General features: G+C 42.2%; 1 protein-coding gene across 2 annotated transcripts in view; it reads left to right on the forward strand.

Annotated features, from left to right (window-relative positions):
• LOC108547984 (nephrin) overlaps nt 1-19,223 on the forward strand; it is a 149,639-nt gene that overhangs the window by 48,239 nt on the left and 82,177 nt on the right. For both annotated transcript variants that reach the window (XM_017900735.1, XM_017900736.1), the window contains exon 2: nt 10,329-10,461. In XM_017900735.1, coding sequence (XP_017756224.1) covers nt 10,334-10,461 — 128 coding nt within the window. In that variant the 5' untranslated portion in view covers nt 10,329-10,333. The remainder of the gene's footprint in view (nt 1-10,328; nt 10,462-19,223) is intronic.

Genomic DNA, 19,223 nt, shown 5'->3' on the forward strand with positions numbered 1-19,223 from the left:
TATTTATTTTAACATTAATGGCGGCAATAATTCTTTGGAATATTTATTAACCCCTTACACTCGAGAGGTGAGCTTCAGTCACCGTTTCATAAAATTTGGAGGATCGATATTAATTAACATATCAAATTTGATGTAATATAACAGTATACGAGGTATCGAAATCAAACAATTCTACAATTGTGTTATTATATAATTCTTTCTTTACTGCTCAAAAAGGTATCGTCAGTTTTTTAATAGAGAATCTTTAAATTTCTACTCTTCTCTAGCCAAAAAATCGTCGAATGCAAAGGGTTAAACGTCTTGTCAAGTATTATCGTTGAAAGATAATAGTTCAAAATTCTGTCAAAAGTATTGCAATGCTCCATTTCGAATTTTACCTCAAAAAATTCAGAAATTGATTCCATATGAGACCAAAATTGTGAGTTATCACCGATAATCCCCGAAGTAGACCACCAACTTATCCACGACTCCTCGAAATTCCAATTTTTCCGCTTTAAACGTCGCGGAGTCGCGTAAATATTCAGATGCACGGAATACGCGAGGGGGTGACCCATTTCCTCTTAATTGTACTATTTTTTAACACGCGAGACCGCTCGAGAACCGATCTTTTTCACCGATCTGTGGTCAGGTCCTAGCTTTTCGACCCGATTCGCCTGGTTCCACTTCCGCTCGCCCTTCCTTCTCGTTCTCTTCTCGTTCTCTTCTCGCCTTCCGCGGAAAAGTTAATCGTTGTTACACTAAACCAGCTGGACTCGTTTTATCGAAAACAAAAACGTTCGAGGGTTACGAACAAACTGAAGTGAGGAAGTTGGGGGAAAAAACGAGGAGAAAATTCGCCAATCATACGTTGAAACGCAGCACGCGGCATACGTGACGGATCGGGGTGGAAAAGTGAAAAAAAAAATGGTAGGGAAACAAGGGCGCCGTTTAAAGCGCTTTTCTGGTAACAGTAGCCACGATCGGTAACCTCGCCACATCGATTTTATTAATTTCCATACCCTTGAAAGTGGTATTCAATGGTAGGAAAATTTGTTCCTACCCCTAAAGGGATAATAGAGGCTTCCATACGAAATTTTTCTCCCCGATCTCGCGTTATTGCTCCTTTTTATGATTCCTTTCCCCTTTTTTCGAAGTTGGGTATACAGAGTTTTTCGCGTTGTTCGTTGATTTTTAGTTTTATTTCGGAAGAGGAAGTTTAATTGCCAATAATTGGTTAGGGGATGTTCATCACACGTGGTATGTACAGGTATCGATACAGAATTATAAAATTGGGACTACAAATGTCCGATTCAATATCTTTGGTAGTAATATACCGTAGTGTCGTAATAAAATATTATTATTATTATTATTATTATAAGAATATGGATAATAATGACCACTTGTCCATCACCTGCAGGATCTGTTTATTATTACTGTCTCCGCAAGTGTGACTAAAATTACAATGATATAATTGAGATATTGCGAATTGAAAAATATAACTGGTGTCCTGAAAATATTTCTTCCATTCCTGCAATTTCTTCTTGATCTGCACAAACTTCTAGTCGCTCATACGGTGCAATTCATATTCGAACTTTGAACCCCAAATTTTTATCCGCCGTGGAAATTTATCTAGCACCACACCGACAACGATCCAATTCAAATTGACACAGAAACGTAATGCCCCGAAGAATAACAGCGAATTCGCGCTCCCATAGCGATCGTCAATATTACGTAATTATTAATCGATCGAGAAGATGAACGTATGCCACGCATAATTGAAACGTGCGCGATTTTCCACGTAAATCCCCGACAATTCGAGAAAACCACGCATTAATAGGTACTTGTGCCGGCCAACAATGTAATCGATTTTCATACCGGTCGGCGATTTAATCGATAGTATCGCCTACGTTGCATTACTGTATTAACGAACACGATTACCAAGCGTCGGCAATTAATGTTTGATCAGCCCACGTCGTTTTAATCGTGTCGTTCATTGCGCGTTAAAATCATCGTGAAAGGATTGGATTTTCCGGCCATCGATTTTCGCTGACGCGGATCGCGTGCCGACCCCATAGGAATCGTAAGTGGATACAACACGCGAGGGGATGAAATTCCCAAAACGGCGCCACAGCGCGCGCAGCCGTCGGTATTTTATGAAAAGGAACGGAACGGCATTTATATCAAAGGGTTGGAAAATTTCTGGGATATTTCGATGACGAAGAGATTAAAAGTGATTACCGGTGTCGCGGCCAAATGCGAAATTCCCACGGAAATTGAATTTTTACGCCGATATCGCGTTACACCCCCCGCGAGGGATGAAAAATTCGGCAAATTTTTGTGGCTCCCCCGAGTCGGTGACGGAAATAATGGTCTCGCGATTCGGCAAATCTGATTTTCGAATCTTCCTAACGCGCAGGAGATTGAATTTATTTTATCCCGTTTCTTTTTTCAATTCTCTGTGAATATGAACGGCGAGCTACACTCGTGATCAAGAAATTGATCACTGCAATTTGGCTTTGGATAGGAGGAAATTTAGTTTTCGCTGAAATTAAATAGCATGACAGGTATAGTCTTCATGACACAAAATACTGCCATTTCTCCATGACGGATACTATATGCCAAACACAACTGACTGTATTTCCGAATCAGATACTTTTGTAGAAGGTTGATTTGTGAAAATGAGAGGTCTATTAACCCTTATCGGACGTTAGTTTTTTATACGCGATTCTCGATAAATATGCGAAAAATTTTCGTCTTGTCACCTCCCACGTGACCTACAACCGCAGCAGCAAAGTATTCTTGTCACGTGAGAGGCTGACTGATAAAAGTTAAATATCGAAAAATCTATCTACTTTCTAGGATCGAAATACGCGATTAGTATTCCTTGCAAATATTAAATGATTTTCGCTTAATCGGAAGTCACGTAACTATTCATAGTTTTTGACGTACGTCTCTGCTGTCAACAGCGTTCCAAAGTGCATTCGCAGTTTAGAAAGTCGGCTTATTGTTAGTATTACTACCTTACCTTCCACGAGGGTAGGCTCAACGTGTCCAACGAACCGAAGGTCTGCAGCCAACTCGATTTGACGAGGAAGAGAGAAGTCGACACTCGCGTAACTAATCTCGTTCGTTACCTTTATGTCGCGACTATAAATTTATAATAACGTCTGAAAGAGGAATAATGAAAATGGCATCCCCGCGAGAGCCTCGAAAGCGCGGTACGTGTTACGCATTGCGAACCACGGTGATATAACAAATGATAATGACGAAACGGTAAACAGGTCTTTAGATTTTAGAAATTTCATTTGCAATGCACGCTCTCGGCAATTTCGTGTTTTAAGTGGAACGAGTTGTTCTAAACATCGTTTGGTTCTAATTCTATGAATTTTATTAACTCGCTGCTCGTCGTATATTGAGTGGCAAAGTTCGTCGAATGACCTACGAATAATAATTAACACGTTAAACGCCACGTTGGTCCCTAGGGTCCGGCGCTAGACGGGTCCGTACGGCCCGGAAGGGCCCGCATGACGGCTAACTGTGGCATGAACGGAACGATATATAAAATATAATTAAAGGTTGGCTCCAAGAACGCAATGTATTTCGTAAGATACTGACATCACTTTCCACCATTCGTATTCGAAAGATCAAATCTCCATTGATCCAAGTATGTATCATGAAACGCAGAACCCCTGTGCTTCGCATTCTTTCCAACTACCCCATCCTAGAAGAATTGCGAGAAGGTTACAGTAAATGTATTTAAAACCTGGCGTTCGTACTTGAAATTTCTTTATCAGTCGTATATTCTTTTCCTTTCTCTCCCTTTTTCTTTCTTATCGTCGTAAAAATCAGAAAATAATTAAAAACGTGTACAAAAACCGTGATCAACTCGTCGAGAGTTTTTAATCGCATACGCTATTCCTATTTGAGGAATTAAATCCTTATGGAAGCACAGGCGGATCGGAAAAGGGGAAATCCCTGTGTCCCACATCCCCTCGGTCTCTCTTGCTCTTGCTATACGCCGTAACAATCGGACATTATCCCTTTGTTCGAACGCGAACGTAATGCACAGGGCCGAGGCGATTTTTCACGGGCTGGACGGGGGGTAAATTAAAATCAGCAGCATCACGCACAAAACGCTGATGGCCCCGTTCGATTCCTCGAGCGACAGCCTCTCGAAAACATTTGTCGCTGGGTCGAAAGCGCTCATCCCCTTTTCGCGATACGCGTCCGGCACCGGTTTTCATCGAAATGTTAAATGGCTCGTAAGTCTGGGCCCGATGCCATTTTCAATATTCCAGTGCACCGTCGCCGGTATACGGCGAAAAGCAATAATTAATGCGGCATCGATTAATCGCTCCTCTGTTTCGCCCCGTCAACGACAAATTCTCACCGACTACTCGTTGTCCGCGGGAATTACCGTGTTTCATCGACCGTTCCACAGCCACTAGGAAGCTTTCGCGAAAGGCTCGCGATGCCTACTGTTTTATGCCCCGTTTTCACCGAGGATGCACAGCCATCCGTTTCCATTTCGGCTGCACTCAGGCTGGCTCGGGCCTGATTTTTAACGCGTCCCATTGTTCCGCTTAGTCCAGGCACAGTTTTGCCAATGCCAGTGACAACTGAACCCGATGACCGTGCTTAGAGGACCGCTTAAGGGGTGGGTGGTTCGATCGATAGAAATTGTGGACGAGGCTAAAGTTGGAACAGATTACGATATAATCGTTACGAGCCAGAAATTTCCGCGATTGCAACTGCAACTGATGGCTGCTGCATCTCTGCCTCCAAGTAACAATGAACGTGTCATAAACCAAAAACTTCCAAAATCTAAACGGTAGAGTGTGCATTGGTACCATTGAAAGTTTTTTTACGACGATCTGACTCTTTTACCTTTGTAGACCGTATAGACTGTTAGACCCTCGCTTCTAGACAATAACGAACGTATCGTAAACCCAGGAAACTGATACATCTCCAGTCCGCAGACCCACGATTGTTCCTTCGCTGACCTGACTCCCTCGCTGACCTCCATCACCACCTTCTGAACCCAAGACTCGCGTAAATGGACGGAATATCCACTGACGAGTGGGTCGCGCCAACCCCCCACGGCTAGCACCGTTACTCGAAAAGCATCCCCGAGCAGAACACCTACCATGCAGTAACAAACACCGTGGATATGACAACGCTCCCCTAGAAACCATCCGAGATACCTCAGACACTCTGCCCAGCCATTGTCAAGGAAGAAGCTGAAGAAACTGCGTGGACAGAGCTGCCACTAGGAAAGTGTCTCGCAGAATGCACGAGCGGCGACCTATCTAACGATCGCACAGCCCTGCGAAAGATTCAATCATGCCTGTAACATCATTATCAGCTGTCCAAGAGGTCGTTCGCTGCGACACGTATATAGAAGACAGTTTCGCTCGGTTGCACCCTGTCCCTGTTAGGATCGTTCGTTCCAGATTCCTGCGACCGACAGCCACAGAGACGCACGCGTGTCGAACGATCGATTGCCACGTATTAATAACCATGTCGAGACCGAAAAGCAAACGGCGACAGGTGAGGCGCGGTGTTTTAGCGTTCGTGGCCCACGCGTGCAAATAGCTGCCGCGTTAAAACGCGTTTGCATATTCATAAGAGAAGGAACGCACTTAAGCGAGTTAACGACTCAACGAGCGGCTGAACATTCTTGACAGCCACGGTCCCGTTGCGTTTTAATTAACGTTGCCAACCGTTCTTGACTACCGGGTTATTCACAGCGCATAGAAATCATCGCGAATCACCCCTCTTCCAACGCGTAACGGTTACCAATGCGAATTAATTCGATGACCTTGCGAAGCTTCCCCTAGGCGCGTTGGCGGTGACCTGTCATTTAAGTGGAACCGTTCCACGGGACAGTTTGACAAATTTTATCTTCCACTGTGACCTCAGTTTCGGTCGTGGTTTCAGTCTGTGTGTCAAAAGTTTCTGTACGAGAAAGTGATTTGTGGATGGTGGTAGGTCGTGAACGCAAATTGGATCGCTGGGCTACCGACTCTTTTGTTACCAAGAAGGTAGGATTACGTATAGATAGGGGTTCTCCAAATATCTAGTATTGTATAACTTAATTGGGTACTAAATCTATTTCAATTTAGGGTAGCAGTGCAGTTAGCAACCACTACAGTAGCCTCCTCCCTCATTTTTATATATCGTTTGTAGCTGTTGTAAATGCAAATTCTTAGGAAGGAATTACTGACATAGTCATCCTCACCATCCAAGATTCCCCGTTGTAAATACAGTTTATAACACTGGTTCCTTCTATACATGGTGATCTAGAGATAGATACGGAGCCTCTCTAAAAGTTTAAAGATCCAGCGAACGTAACGCGATAGTGATCAAAAAGGACCTAACCACGTTGTTGAATCCACGACTATAAATTCCTCCAGGTCTAAACTTCTGCCATTGACTGTCCTTCAGGACGCTTTACCTCTTCCTTATATTTTAGGTCCCTTATATTTTAACAGTCCCATGGGTCTCCTATGCCCCTTCGCGATTTGACAAAGTCTTGACAGAGCTTACTCGCTACTTAGTTAGGTATTTCAAATTACGTCTTACACGATGTACATAGTAATTATCATCGTTGCGCTCTGTCCGACACGACCAAGTTCCACTGCAGACATGTCATCGATAATTCGTATGATACGTTATTTCCAGCACGCCTGGCTTGCGAGACTTTCGTTCTGATCTCTGCGATAAGTATAGAAGCGTTTAAGTATAGAAGCGTTCTATTTAGTAGTTGATTGCGCATAATGGCCATCGATTAGGCGACCATCCTCACCGGTCGCTGACCTAGAATCCGTCATTGTCGCTGCTCCATGACAGATCTGTCTCGACTGGGAACGGAGTGTTGTCAGAGGCAGGATGAGGAACTTAAAATTAGATAAGCCTATCGTAGATATCCACGGAGATACAGTAATTACCGAAATAATTGAATAGCTTCGTTTTATCCCGAGGAATTCGAAATTTCCTTCGAAGATAATTAAAGAAGGCGAATTAAGGAGGGGATTCAGCGGATTAAAGGCACGCAGGAGATTTCCAGTTTTGAAAAAATATTATCCCACGGTAAATATAGCTAGCAAGAGAGGATTTACTGTCCTTTGGCAATCTCTCCAGAGCTCCGCTAATAAAAATGCAAATGTATTTGAGCAATTTATTCGAGCAAATCTTTGTATTTTTATTGCCATACTTATTTACAGCCAGCCAATAACGAATATTTTTGCCTTGAAAAATTTTAATTAAAAATAATTAATACGCCTCTATCCGGGAGAGATTTATCAACAGAAAGTGGGACAAAGTAAAGCTTACTCGACCATCGGGTAAATCGTGATATTTTACAGTTCTTATTAATATTCCGTTGAATTATGTATATAATTTTTGGGGGATGACATAAGATTTATCTTTTCCCTCTTTATTTTTCGACAAATACGTATATCGTAAATTTTGCGATCCGATTAAGCGATAAATTAGAACTTCGCGAAATCGTGACACTCGACGTTCTGTTGTATAAACACAGGTATTATTCCACAGTTCGTCGTTTTCGAAAATTGTATAAGAATCACGCGTTCATACCTGCGTCTTGCTGAAATTCGAGCGTTGGTGGTAACAAAGGCAATGCAATTTCCGACGAAAAAGCCAGGAAACGAAATTTCCTCCCTTTGGCCTCATAAATAGTCAATTTGGTGGTATTTGACGTGCCATTGACACGTTTCAATATTCAGCGCTGGATGCGCGATATCGGGTTTGTTATCGTGTTTTGGATACGCCTCGTGCTCTCCCTCGACAGAAAAAAAAAAAAAAAAAAAAAAAAAAAAAAAAAAAACGAAAAAAAGGACGGGGAAAAAAAAGAAAACGTTATCCCTGACACACGAGCGACGAATGGCAATTTTTCACGGCTCGGTCCTTATTTTCTTGGTATTGAAAAACACGTTAAATAACGTCGGACGAGTTTATCCGTCACGGTAGAAAATATCGCTCGAAATTACGCGTAATTTTCAAATTGCAACTGAGAAGAACAATGGTGGTTTTTCGGACGAAATAGAGGGCAGAAGGTGTCTCGTGCTTGATGGCCGAATATCTGCGTTAATCGAGCCACTGGTAGAACGTTTCGAATTTTTCTCTCCGATATTTTAATCAATCTAACAAACGCGTTTGGAAAAGCTATGTTCTCGTCGTACTATTTATAAGGGTGAACGTTAAACGTGCAATGAATTATCGAGGGTATGAAATTGAAGTACGATTACCGTAGGGTTGATTTACGGTGATTCGACGTGGCTACTAAAATTTCGTGGCCGATGAGTATCTCGAATTTTAGGGTGAAACTTGCGTATCATAACGTGCATGATGTATTCGTGCTGATAAAAATCCATTGCTTCGCGAGTTGTAAAGTATACAGTTATTAAATTTATTATAACGAGAATTTCATTAGCGTGATATGTATAATTTAAACACGGATGAAGTTTGGGTAAGAAGAATCGCAATTGAAAATTGAACGAACAAAAGGGTGTAATCTACTCACGATTAGTCGCCAGTTGTAATATCGCGAACGGGAGACGATAATAACCATCGTACAATGACAGACGAAATATTTAAATAAAACTACCCTTTGATCTTTTCCATATTCTAAAATACAGCCTTGTCTCTATATCCAAAAATCGGGGTGCTACTACCCTACAGCGAAAATACTTTGGTACCCAAAAATTTTTATTTCATCAACCCTAAGACAGGTTAAAAATCCAACAAATATACGAATCTTTATCTCCATTGAAAAATAAATAAATAATTAAAAATGAAAGTAAGAAACAAAATTGCTCGACGAATAGGTGAACGAATTAACCCAATCCAAATTTACCTCGAAAATTCTCTGCAAGGTTTCTCCTCTTTGTCCCAACCATAAACCGCCCTCCGCATCTTGGCGAGCGTTTGGGCGAGGGACAAGGGTGAGGGTGTAGCTCGTGAGGCAGTCCCGGCGCCGGGTAAAAATATAGACAGCCTAATTGTCATTAACGGAGTATCTTGGCCGGTGTTGCGTTACACTTAGCCTCTATTTGTCCGTAGTCTAATTATTAAGGAAAATTATGCATTCGCCACACGCCGGTATAGGGAGACCGAGAGGCTTTGCAGCGGCCCGGTTAATTGCCACAATTACATTTGATTAATGTCCCTAATTACGCTTTCTTCCTTTTCCTCTCCGTTACTTTTCACTCGTGCCCTGTAACGAGGCAAACCGTACCATCGGTCATACGAATCGACTCGTCCCGCTGTATGAACGTGATTAATATTCGACGCGACAGGGGTGATTTACTCGAAGATCGAGTCGATGGTGTCCGGAAGGGTTGGATCCCTCGACTTCTGCCCGAGATACGGATAAGAAGGGTTTACTCGCTCGTTTTAAGCGATGCAACGGTGGTTTGTGACGTGGAAACAGACTGTCCGAGTTTGTAACTCTGATTTAATGCTTTATTTAGATGGGTGCGTGTGATATGTATCGTTAACTCGAATTAACGTCGAATATTTTATCATTTTCGTGCGGTGTATCATCCCCTTGCAGTTTTATTCCACGATTATTTTAATTCGTCATTTTAGATTCGAGTATTCCGAGCAATTCTGAATTTTACTTTTACCATTCGGAGCTTAATTGCGTGTATTTTTCACAGAGATATTTCATTCGTTGCGGAATTGGCTAATGTTGTAGGAAAAAATGTAAATTCACGGGGGTTAATTAGGGGAACGGATTAGTTCGCCGTGGAGAATATTGGGTGGTCTTCTGTGGAAAAATCTTAGGGGGCACACTACCGTGCGATATTCTGGAGGCTGGAGAAGGTAATTGGAACTCGTGAGGGTTCTGACAAATGGGATAATTGGTGGGTAATATACCTGCTGCGATTATTTCGTTTCTTTAATTTGGAAATAATTTGACGCGTAGTAACAGGGTAGTTATAATGATAAAGGAAAGATTGGTATTAAAGTGTGGCAATTTTTTCAATTACGAAATTGGCGTAGATAATTTGGAAGATATATTTAGGGGTACGAATAAAATTGATTGTCCAAAGCCGACAAAGGAGTTCTACAGATATAATATTTCTTCCACTGTTTAAAAGTATGAAGAAACACGATACAAATCGTGATCAGAGTAATTTCTCTAGCCCTGTTTTTTCTCTGCAATTATCCATCTTTTCTGTCAAAGAAGGAAATAAAACGGAAGAAAAATATTATTTTGCATCGATCGGGTTGCCATCGATAATTTTCCACGCTAAGCTCCAGTCACGCTACCGCCTCGTCATATGATGTACCTGACTCTCTGCCCGTCTTTGTCATTACAGTGACAATGATAGATGCGGAGGCAGTGGCAGGTGGAATTGCTCAGTTACCATGCGACGTGGAACCGCCGGTCCCTGGGGACAAGCTGCATCTAGTTATTTGGTACAAGGAGGAGGCAGACGCGCCGATATACAGGTAAATTCCACTTTTGCATTCCTTATTCCCGTTTCTACCGCGCCGTCTAAATCATCCTTATCTCGCTGGCCGCAAAAATGAAGGAAAAAACGAGAGTTATCTTCTAACAATGATTTCGTTCGATTCTGCTGCTCGCTCCGGAGAGAAAAATTATAAAATTATAGAATTCAACGAACCCTTTGATCCGTCGTTAAACCTCCGAATGCGATTTGCTCAATTAAATTCCTAGACACGACGCGCGTTAATATATAAAATAATATTCGCGCGACATTAAAATAAATTTTATTTTGCGATAATTTTATTTATCGAGTTTGAAGTTGCACGATTAATTTCACGGTATAAATAAAGTTAGAGGGAGGTGGATATTTTCCAGGGGAGAGATTTTCCTTATGCGATGGAGCATGACGAACACGCAATTCGAAAGCGAACAATTTTCTTAATTAAAGTCGTATCGTTGCACCGCACTCGAAGCACGGAATAGCACTTTGGTCTTCAAACAAGCCGCCCGCGCTTCAAACCAATTGAGTTGCACTCGCAACGAGCCTTAATTAAAGAAGCAACTCCTCGCGTGTGGTATAGCCTGTTCGAAATCAATCGACTGTTCAAGGTCGCTAAGCAGTCTACCCCCACCGCGCCCTCCAATCTAGCCGAGCTCCTCCAAAAGCCGCAACACCCAATTAAATCGACGACCCTGAAATGAAAAATATACACCGAAAAAAATAAACGATCCTCCGCTATTTTAACCCTTCAGTTATTCGGATTCCTCGTTGATAATTTCACCCCGAAGCTTTCAATATAATACACCTAAATTTTAAAAGTACTCGTCAAAATTATTATCGAGATCTTAACTATTTATTTATTTGTTCGTAAATAACAGTCTAGAATAAAATTGACAAAAATTTATTACCGAAATTACGAATTCTACCGAAGAAAAAAATAAAAGGAAACGTTTAGTGATTTTAGTTTACACGATTAGGGTAGAGAAACGTTTGCTATGGAGAAGTAAAATATTTTCGATATTTACTACGATCGAACCGATTACGTTATTCGATTCGATATCTCCGTGTCGAGCGTAGAATCGAGGTAGAATTATTTACCACAGGTAAATATTTTGAGAGCTTGTACGGGTGCTGGAAGAATCGCTGGGAAATCGCGAACCCGTCAATGTCGACGTCGCGCATAATGAGGCGGACGTGCGTCGTATTCCTTCGTCGTTTGATCCCCTTCTACTCTTCCTCTTCGCGGAATCATCTCGAAATTCGTCTCCTCGAACTTCGTTATTCCCATAAGTTCGTTTGCCTGCGAGAGTGGGTTGGTCTCTGAAACGTTTGCCAATCTTCTCTTATTTATTTGCCGTTTGTACTATCGCGTCTGCCTCTTTATTGTCATCGCGTTGCTTTTGATGGAGATTTAAATGAAGTTTCGCGACATTCGCGGACTCCTTTTCCCAAGTTTCTTTCTCCCTTCTTTCACCGAACTTGATGCGGATTACTCGATTAGACCCGACGTATGCCTCGGTCGCGGGATATTAAAATTGTTACGCGACAGTTGGTCGAGCAGAGGAGACGTAGCGAATTTTTCACCGTTCCGTCAGCGCGTTGGCAGCGTCTGAATTTTTAAATCGCCGCATAAACCGCCGGTTACGTTTAATTAAAGTTTTTCCGACAACGCTATTATCTCGTGACCCGGCTGACGTCGTTATAAAATCCGACGCCGTCGACGCAACTTTGGAAAACAACTCGGGTAGAAGACCTGCGGTGTAACGATGTAAGAGTGACAGAGAAGGAAGAGAATTTGTAGGGACACATCTCAGATGCGGAAAGCGAAGGTTCCTTGTATATATTTTCGACTCCTTCGCGACATCGAGGGTTCCGGTTCAATGGGGGCCTGGTTTATATCTTTACGACCATGACTCGCGGACCACCTCGACGTCTAACGAACAGCGAAAAAGTTCAGTTCGCATACGACTCTTCAACGACACGGGTCCTTCCCTAAAAGCCTTCCGTGTTCCGCATCTGGTCCCCCGATAAAGAGTTCAGTTCGCGTACGACTCTTCAACGACACGGGTCCTTCCCTAAAAGCCTTCCGTGTTCCGCATCTGGTCCCCCGCATATAATAAAGTCTCGCTAAGAAAACGTAGTGCCCTTTTCACCCAAAGAACCTTTCGTCCTCCACCTTCAAATTTAATTCGAATTTGCCAAAACCCGTCTAATTCATTCTCGTTGATCATCATCGTCGCGGGTGTCGGAAATCAGGTCCATCTGCATTAAAGTATCACCCTTAGCGCCGGATTAAAAGTCCATTTACTATTCGATATCTGCCAATACCTCCGTTCGCGGTTTCGTGTTCGTCAGACTGGTACGATCGATATAGAAGCACACCTCACCGTGTGAAATTATTAGCCAGCGGCACGGATAAGCCCCGTGAACTCGATCACCAGCGAACAAACGTTTCGACAGGCTCGAAAAACTACCCCCTATCGGTGGCCGGGAAACGGGAGGGAAAAAGGAAGGAAAAGTAGGAAACAGCGAGGTTTTGCGCGTTTGTTACGCGAGAAGGGGAAAAATGGACGCGGAAAAATCCGCGAAATACGATCTGGAGCCTATCGCGAGGACCGTGAGTGATTTTCTCGCTGCTGTAAAAATGGCGGACGCGGCGTGGACAGCGTGCAAGGGGGGACGCGTGATCGGGTGGAAATCTGGAACGTTGGAACGAAAGGAGGTCTTTCACACGGTATCGCGCGGAATCACGGGGCCTTGGCAGACCCGGGGACGATCCCGAGGATCGTATAAACGTCCTCGGAGGACCGGTTCCGAGAGGCAGCCGCGGGCCATCGCACGGCCGCAAACCTCATCTCGCCCGCGGCCTTTTATACGGAGCGCAAGGGGTTCCAGAACACCTGTCCAGGTGCAGTTCTGGATAATCGAGTCCGACTCGCAGTTCGCGCCGTCGAACCGTGCTGTATCGATTTCAGACAGGCTCGCTCTTTTTCTTTTTTTCTCATCCGCGAATCTCGTTTTTCCTCGTCGCGTTTTCGCTTTGCTCGCTTTTTCCCAATCGCTCTCGTTAGTGCCGCGTGACGAGACGCGCGGATAGAAACGACAGATTCCGCGGTTTCGTCTTTGTTTCAAATTTTCCCTGTAGCTTGTTGCGCTCCGTGGTGAATTTGGCAAAAATTCGGAAATTTTCCAGAATTCTTGACGCTAGGATCGCGCTGCGTTTGGTAATTATTTGTACTAGATACGTCGACATTTCAAATTCTTGGGAAAACGTTTTGCTAGCTCCTCGGCAGATGTCTTTGGTAACTAAAGAAATTATAGTTTGACGAGTATGCGCGAGGAATAATTTTCTCGCGTTCTTTATACTCAGAATAGAGTTTCTTAGAAGGTACGATACAAATGAGCTGGTCATTTGTAAAATTGTTTAATTCCACGAAACAAGGAGTAAAAGTTTATCTCAACTAGGAAGGATTCCATATCGATCAAGCATTTTGGCAATAGAATTTAAGAAAGTTGAAGACAATGGAGTTACACGTGTATTTACCATAAATTCAAACTTGTGGGTGTAAGGGGAGGAGAAAAGAGGGTTGGGTTAAAATGAGTCTATCACTCAGTGGCCGATTGTACTTTATTCCATTGGATACAATATACTTTCGTCACTCTCATCTCTCATGTAAAACTCCATGATCAACCCCTCGAGTTGCTCTTTTAAAGTTTGACATTCTTTGTTAATCCGCCGCATGGATCAAGCGAATCGCAGCTTCGTTTTGAGACTCCGGTTATCACTGCTACGTGCTCATCACTCGTGTCACCTTATCGTATTAACCAGAACTCGCATACTCTTACATACTCTTACATGGGTGACATAATAGAACTCGAACAAGAAGTCCACGAACGGGAAAAAGCTTGAAATCCTGAATTAGTATAACACCGTGCGTACAAGTATCAACAATAATCCCGCGTTACTATAATTTTCCGCGAAACGAGTAAATTTCTCGTGCAAACAGCGAATGTAACTTATTTCGATAATGCCTAAAAATTCAGGTTAATCGCTGGAACGACATTCCAGCGTGGATTAATTCGATTGAAACGCACGGCAATAATTATCCGCGCCTTTTCACTCCACATTTCGAACGCGAGATCCGCGAATCCTCGCCATTCCCGCGCACACCATGATTCTACTTTTCCCGCTCAGTTGAACGGGAGGTTTTTTAATCACCAACGATCGGCAAATATTTGGCCGGTTGCTTTCATCCACTACCCCTGATGATATTTTCGGTGCGTTTTAAACGGCTTCGGGCCCGATCGATTTTGTTGTAATAACGTGACAGGGTAAATAAGGGACCGGCTGGGAAAAAACGCGGCGTTCATTTCACAGCGATCCGAAGCAGACGCTTGTTTGACGTCCAGCATTCGGGGTTGCGGAGAGAATGGAGGACAGGACAGGACGCTTGTCAAATGAGCAGATTTATTAGCAACAATGTAGGGGAACGAGTTTCGAATATCCTGTCGATCGTCTTGCGTTATCGAAACTTTTATTTGCCCGTGGGATTAAACGTCTGTTCTTCCCAACCCCTTTGATCTCTCGCGAATATCGGTTGCCATGACAGCAGTTGCGTTTCCTACACCTTTGCGAAATTTTATAGATCCGGAAGTAATTGCAATTATTCTACCCTTGGCAAGGAATCTTTGGACAGACACGATGATAGGAAATTATTTAAAATTACTGCAACTTTTTGGGTGCAAAGTGATGTAATAAATTGTTGAAAATAGGATACGTCTTAACGTATGGAATATGCAAAAATTAATCTCTCAGGAGAAATAGATATATCTTTAAACTATGCGCAGAAGAGATTTCGGGAACGCGTGAAGTGTTTAGATAAGATAGGGGATGTTAGATAAAAATTAGGGGACCAAGACAAACTGCAATCGCATACCCTTTTTCTTCGTTCTAGTTTTGATTCTCTACGCGAACAGTCAGAATACTTGAGATATACCTTCCTTAGAAAAGAATAAAAATAATTATAAAATAGTTATTTCTTTTTACCCATAACTATAATATATATCATGCGTTGAATAACCTAGCATGACCGGTAAAGGATACGTTATGGAAAAATGAAGGTGGAAGAATGTAGAAAGAAATGGAATAGGATAAAATATTTAAAAATTCATAATATTATACGCGTGATAATATCGAGTATAGAAATTTTAGTCGACAATTTAGGAACGGTTATCGAAGCTGTGTCAGTGTTATGGTCTCTCTCCGTAAGGAAATCCGGCCAAACATTCCAGGCGGGGGGCGTAGTTCGAAGCTAGGTGCTCAATGTAAACATTAAGAGACAGGCTCGCACATTCTCGTAGCTAATATTCGCCGGTGTTTTCCTGTCTCAGTTGCGTGTTATTCTTCGCGGCGTTCGGACGTGTGATTCGAGGTGAGACTCTGTCGCGATTATGGCACGCGCTATCGGAACTTAAATCGTAGGGCAGGGGGTTAAATCGATTCGATGCGAATAAAAACGACGGGAGTGAAAATAATGGAGGAGTGGAGGATCGTGTTTGGCCAGGAACTTCTTGCCAAAGGTAAGAATAATGCAGTTTTCGTACTATTTTATGTTGTCATATTTTTATGTTACTTATATCGAACGACTATTGTATCATTTGATTATAATGATACGTGTTATAAAACTGGTATAGTCGTATGGGCGTAGTTATACTAACCACTGGTATTCCGACACTGGACCCACCACGACGTCCAGTTACAAATGAAGCAAGTTAAATACGTATGAATATTTCAGGAGAAACGGGATGAAAAAAGAGATACAGGGCCATTATATTTTCGTTAAGAGATTCTCTGGTAGAATAATTCTAAATCTACCACAACGGGTGGTTTGACTGGTCATAAATCTCCCTTACGTCTGAATCTCTCAGAAGGAACGAGATCAAATCAACAGATAAATTCAGTGTAGATACGTTATTTAGAAAATCGCGAAATCGGGTAAGAAGAATTGGCTTGCAGAAATATAAATGGAAAATTATCGATTTCTAAATCAGAGGATTGTACAAAATTTTTAATCGAACGTTAAAAATTGTAAATTGGTCACTTACTGATTTATTATACACTCGCGTTATTGGGATCAATCGCGTCAATTTCGATTCTTTGCGTTACGATTTACTAAGGAAAAATTGTGCATTGTAGAGGTTTTTAATTTTAATTAGTCACGATGGAAGTAGGCAAAATTTTAGCAAATCTTCGAATTTTGTACGCGTAGCAAAGTATTAAATATAATTCTAATCGCGTGATTAGTATAGTTTACCATGAGATTTGTCCGGAAGAATCCACAACGATTCGTCGCTATAATTAATACTATAATACTATAATAAATTCGTCACTATAATAAAAGATAACCTCTCGCGAATGATCCAAAGCATATTCCTCTACATCAATTTTAATTTTATTATCATACATTACCCTGTATAATATAATCATTTATACCATCTTCCGTCCCATATCTCGAAATACTTCGTTGCCCCCATACACCCACGAGTGAAACTCAGCTCAGGATCAGCAACATAACCTCGTCAGCAAATAGCAGCAAAAGCATAAGCAAACAGGCACGTGGTAACTCACGTGAAATTACAGAGGGTTAACTGGAGTGTGATTTAATCGAGGCGTTTATGGAGGTCGGGATTTTTGTCGGGAGCAATTCGAAACGGACGTTTGTTTGACGTGGCGCGCCTCGCAGGCCGGGCTGCAGAGAATTCGCTAGAGTGGAGGACCTGCGACAGGACGCTTGTCAAATGAGCAGATTTATTAGTAACAATAAACCAACGCGCGGATACGCGTGACGTGCGTGTTGTACAGCCTACGGGACAATATGATCCGACGGGACAATGTAGAATACGGAGGTGCAGCGTACGACGTTTCGTTTCGTTCCACGCCACGCGATAAATCGACTCTAATGGCTCGTCGCGTTCATCTCGAAGAGGTGGAAGAGGAATCGGTGACACGGATGCATTTTGCAAAAGCTTTGGATTCCGGGTAGCGGAAACGAGTACGCTTACACCGCTCGAGAGTCTACTTAACAGGATGTTGAAATGACCGATGAATCGAAAAGGCAGTAGAATCTCGAAGAACTGAAATAATAGGAGAGATATTGAAAAATTTCGACGGTGAGATCGGACGCAGAATTTTGAATAAGGTTTGGACATGAGCATTTAGGCTATGGTAGGTTTAGTATCAGGAGATTCCTTTTTCGAAGTTTACAAGAGTTTACAAGAATCTAAGTCTGAGGCTAGCTTCTGGCGAATCGCTGTGTATACGTGGTGTTCCATTTCAAGTTTCGCACTCAGTTGTTTCCATGACTATCCTTTCTTATAAATGATACGTTAGCTCCAACGTGTTTTTAGAGTGGTCTAAGACCTAAGGTCTAGTTCGAGGCTATTTAGTCAGTGGAGATTTAGGATAGTGGTCTGGACTTGGACCACCAAAGGAGATATCTCTACGAATGGAACCCTGGGCAATAGCTGATAGCTAGGAGTCACGTTTTTATAGATCGTTTATAGAACGCAGGAAAAGGTTTAAGAATCGCGAGCAATCCGGGATTGCATTGCCTGATGCATAGGATCTTTGTCCTGGTAGCACCACCTGGGGTGGTTGCACCCTAGGCGAAACTTCAAAGTCTTCGATAGATATAAATCGACAGAATTAACCCTTTCGCTAGCTACTACGGGTGACTATAGTCACCTGCCACGAAAATTGAATAAGAAATTAACACAAGTGCTACCGTTCTTCTTAGCTCTCTTCGCAAAGAATTGCAAGCTCTATTGCGATGGTCAGTTTTTCCTTTTCTTTTCTTCTTCAAAAGATTTGCGTCAAAAGACCGAATGCCAAAGACCGAATGCATGATCGTAATGTTACCATCTTTGACACCTCGCTGCGTTCTACGGAAGAGACTTCGTCATAGCGTCAAATGATGAGATATAAAATAAAATCCACCCAGTACTATTTCATTTATATTTTATAATTTAAATTAATATTCGAATATATTTTATTTTCATTGTACCTTTTCATTACGAGCGAATTGAATCGGGGAATTACGCGAATACGACGATACGACGAAGAATCTTGGTATCGGTGATACGGTGTTTAGGTATGTGGTGAGATGCGAGAGACGTGGAACCGTGAATCCGCGGGACACGGAATTATAGATTGGCGGGAATAGGGAATCGTGAGACTGCAGGATTAAAGGTCGTAAAACTGAGGGATGGTAACGGTATGAAAAGGTAGAATTATATTAGTCGAAATTGTATTAATACCGCGGGAATTATTAATAAGAATTATCTTAATGCTGCGATGGAATTATGGAATGGAGGCATTGCGAAATTGGAGGACGGTAATGTGCGATAGTAGGTGGTAGCATGCGAAATCGCGAAGTGATAGAATTACGAGTGTTGCTGGCTTTGAAACAGCCCAGGAAAATATCTTTTGCAATTGATATTCATCCTGTGATCGACGAAATGTTGTTCTAAGTCGTCTATAGCTAAATTTCAAAATTTCATCCTATTTTCGTGCTATATCTTTGTCGATATATTTTTGTTAAGTTTAATTAGGACACCGTGAAAATTAGGAAGAATCGACAGGAATTCAAAGACACGAAGAATATTGTAGGATGGCAGAACTGGTCTTGAGACACCGAAAATTCACGAAAGAACAAAAACACGATAACACAAACTCAAAACTTTTAAACTGATTTAACTTAGGGA

The sequence above is a fragment of the Eufriesea mexicana genome, unplaced genomic scaffold (assembly GCF_001483705.2).
Source record: "Eufriesea mexicana isolate 0111107269 unplaced genomic scaffold, ASM148370v2 scaffold1364, whole genome shotgun sequence".
In the NCBI taxonomy this organism is placed as follows: domain Eukaryota; kingdom Metazoa; phylum Arthropoda; class Insecta; order Hymenoptera; family Apidae; genus Eufriesea; species Eufriesea mexicana.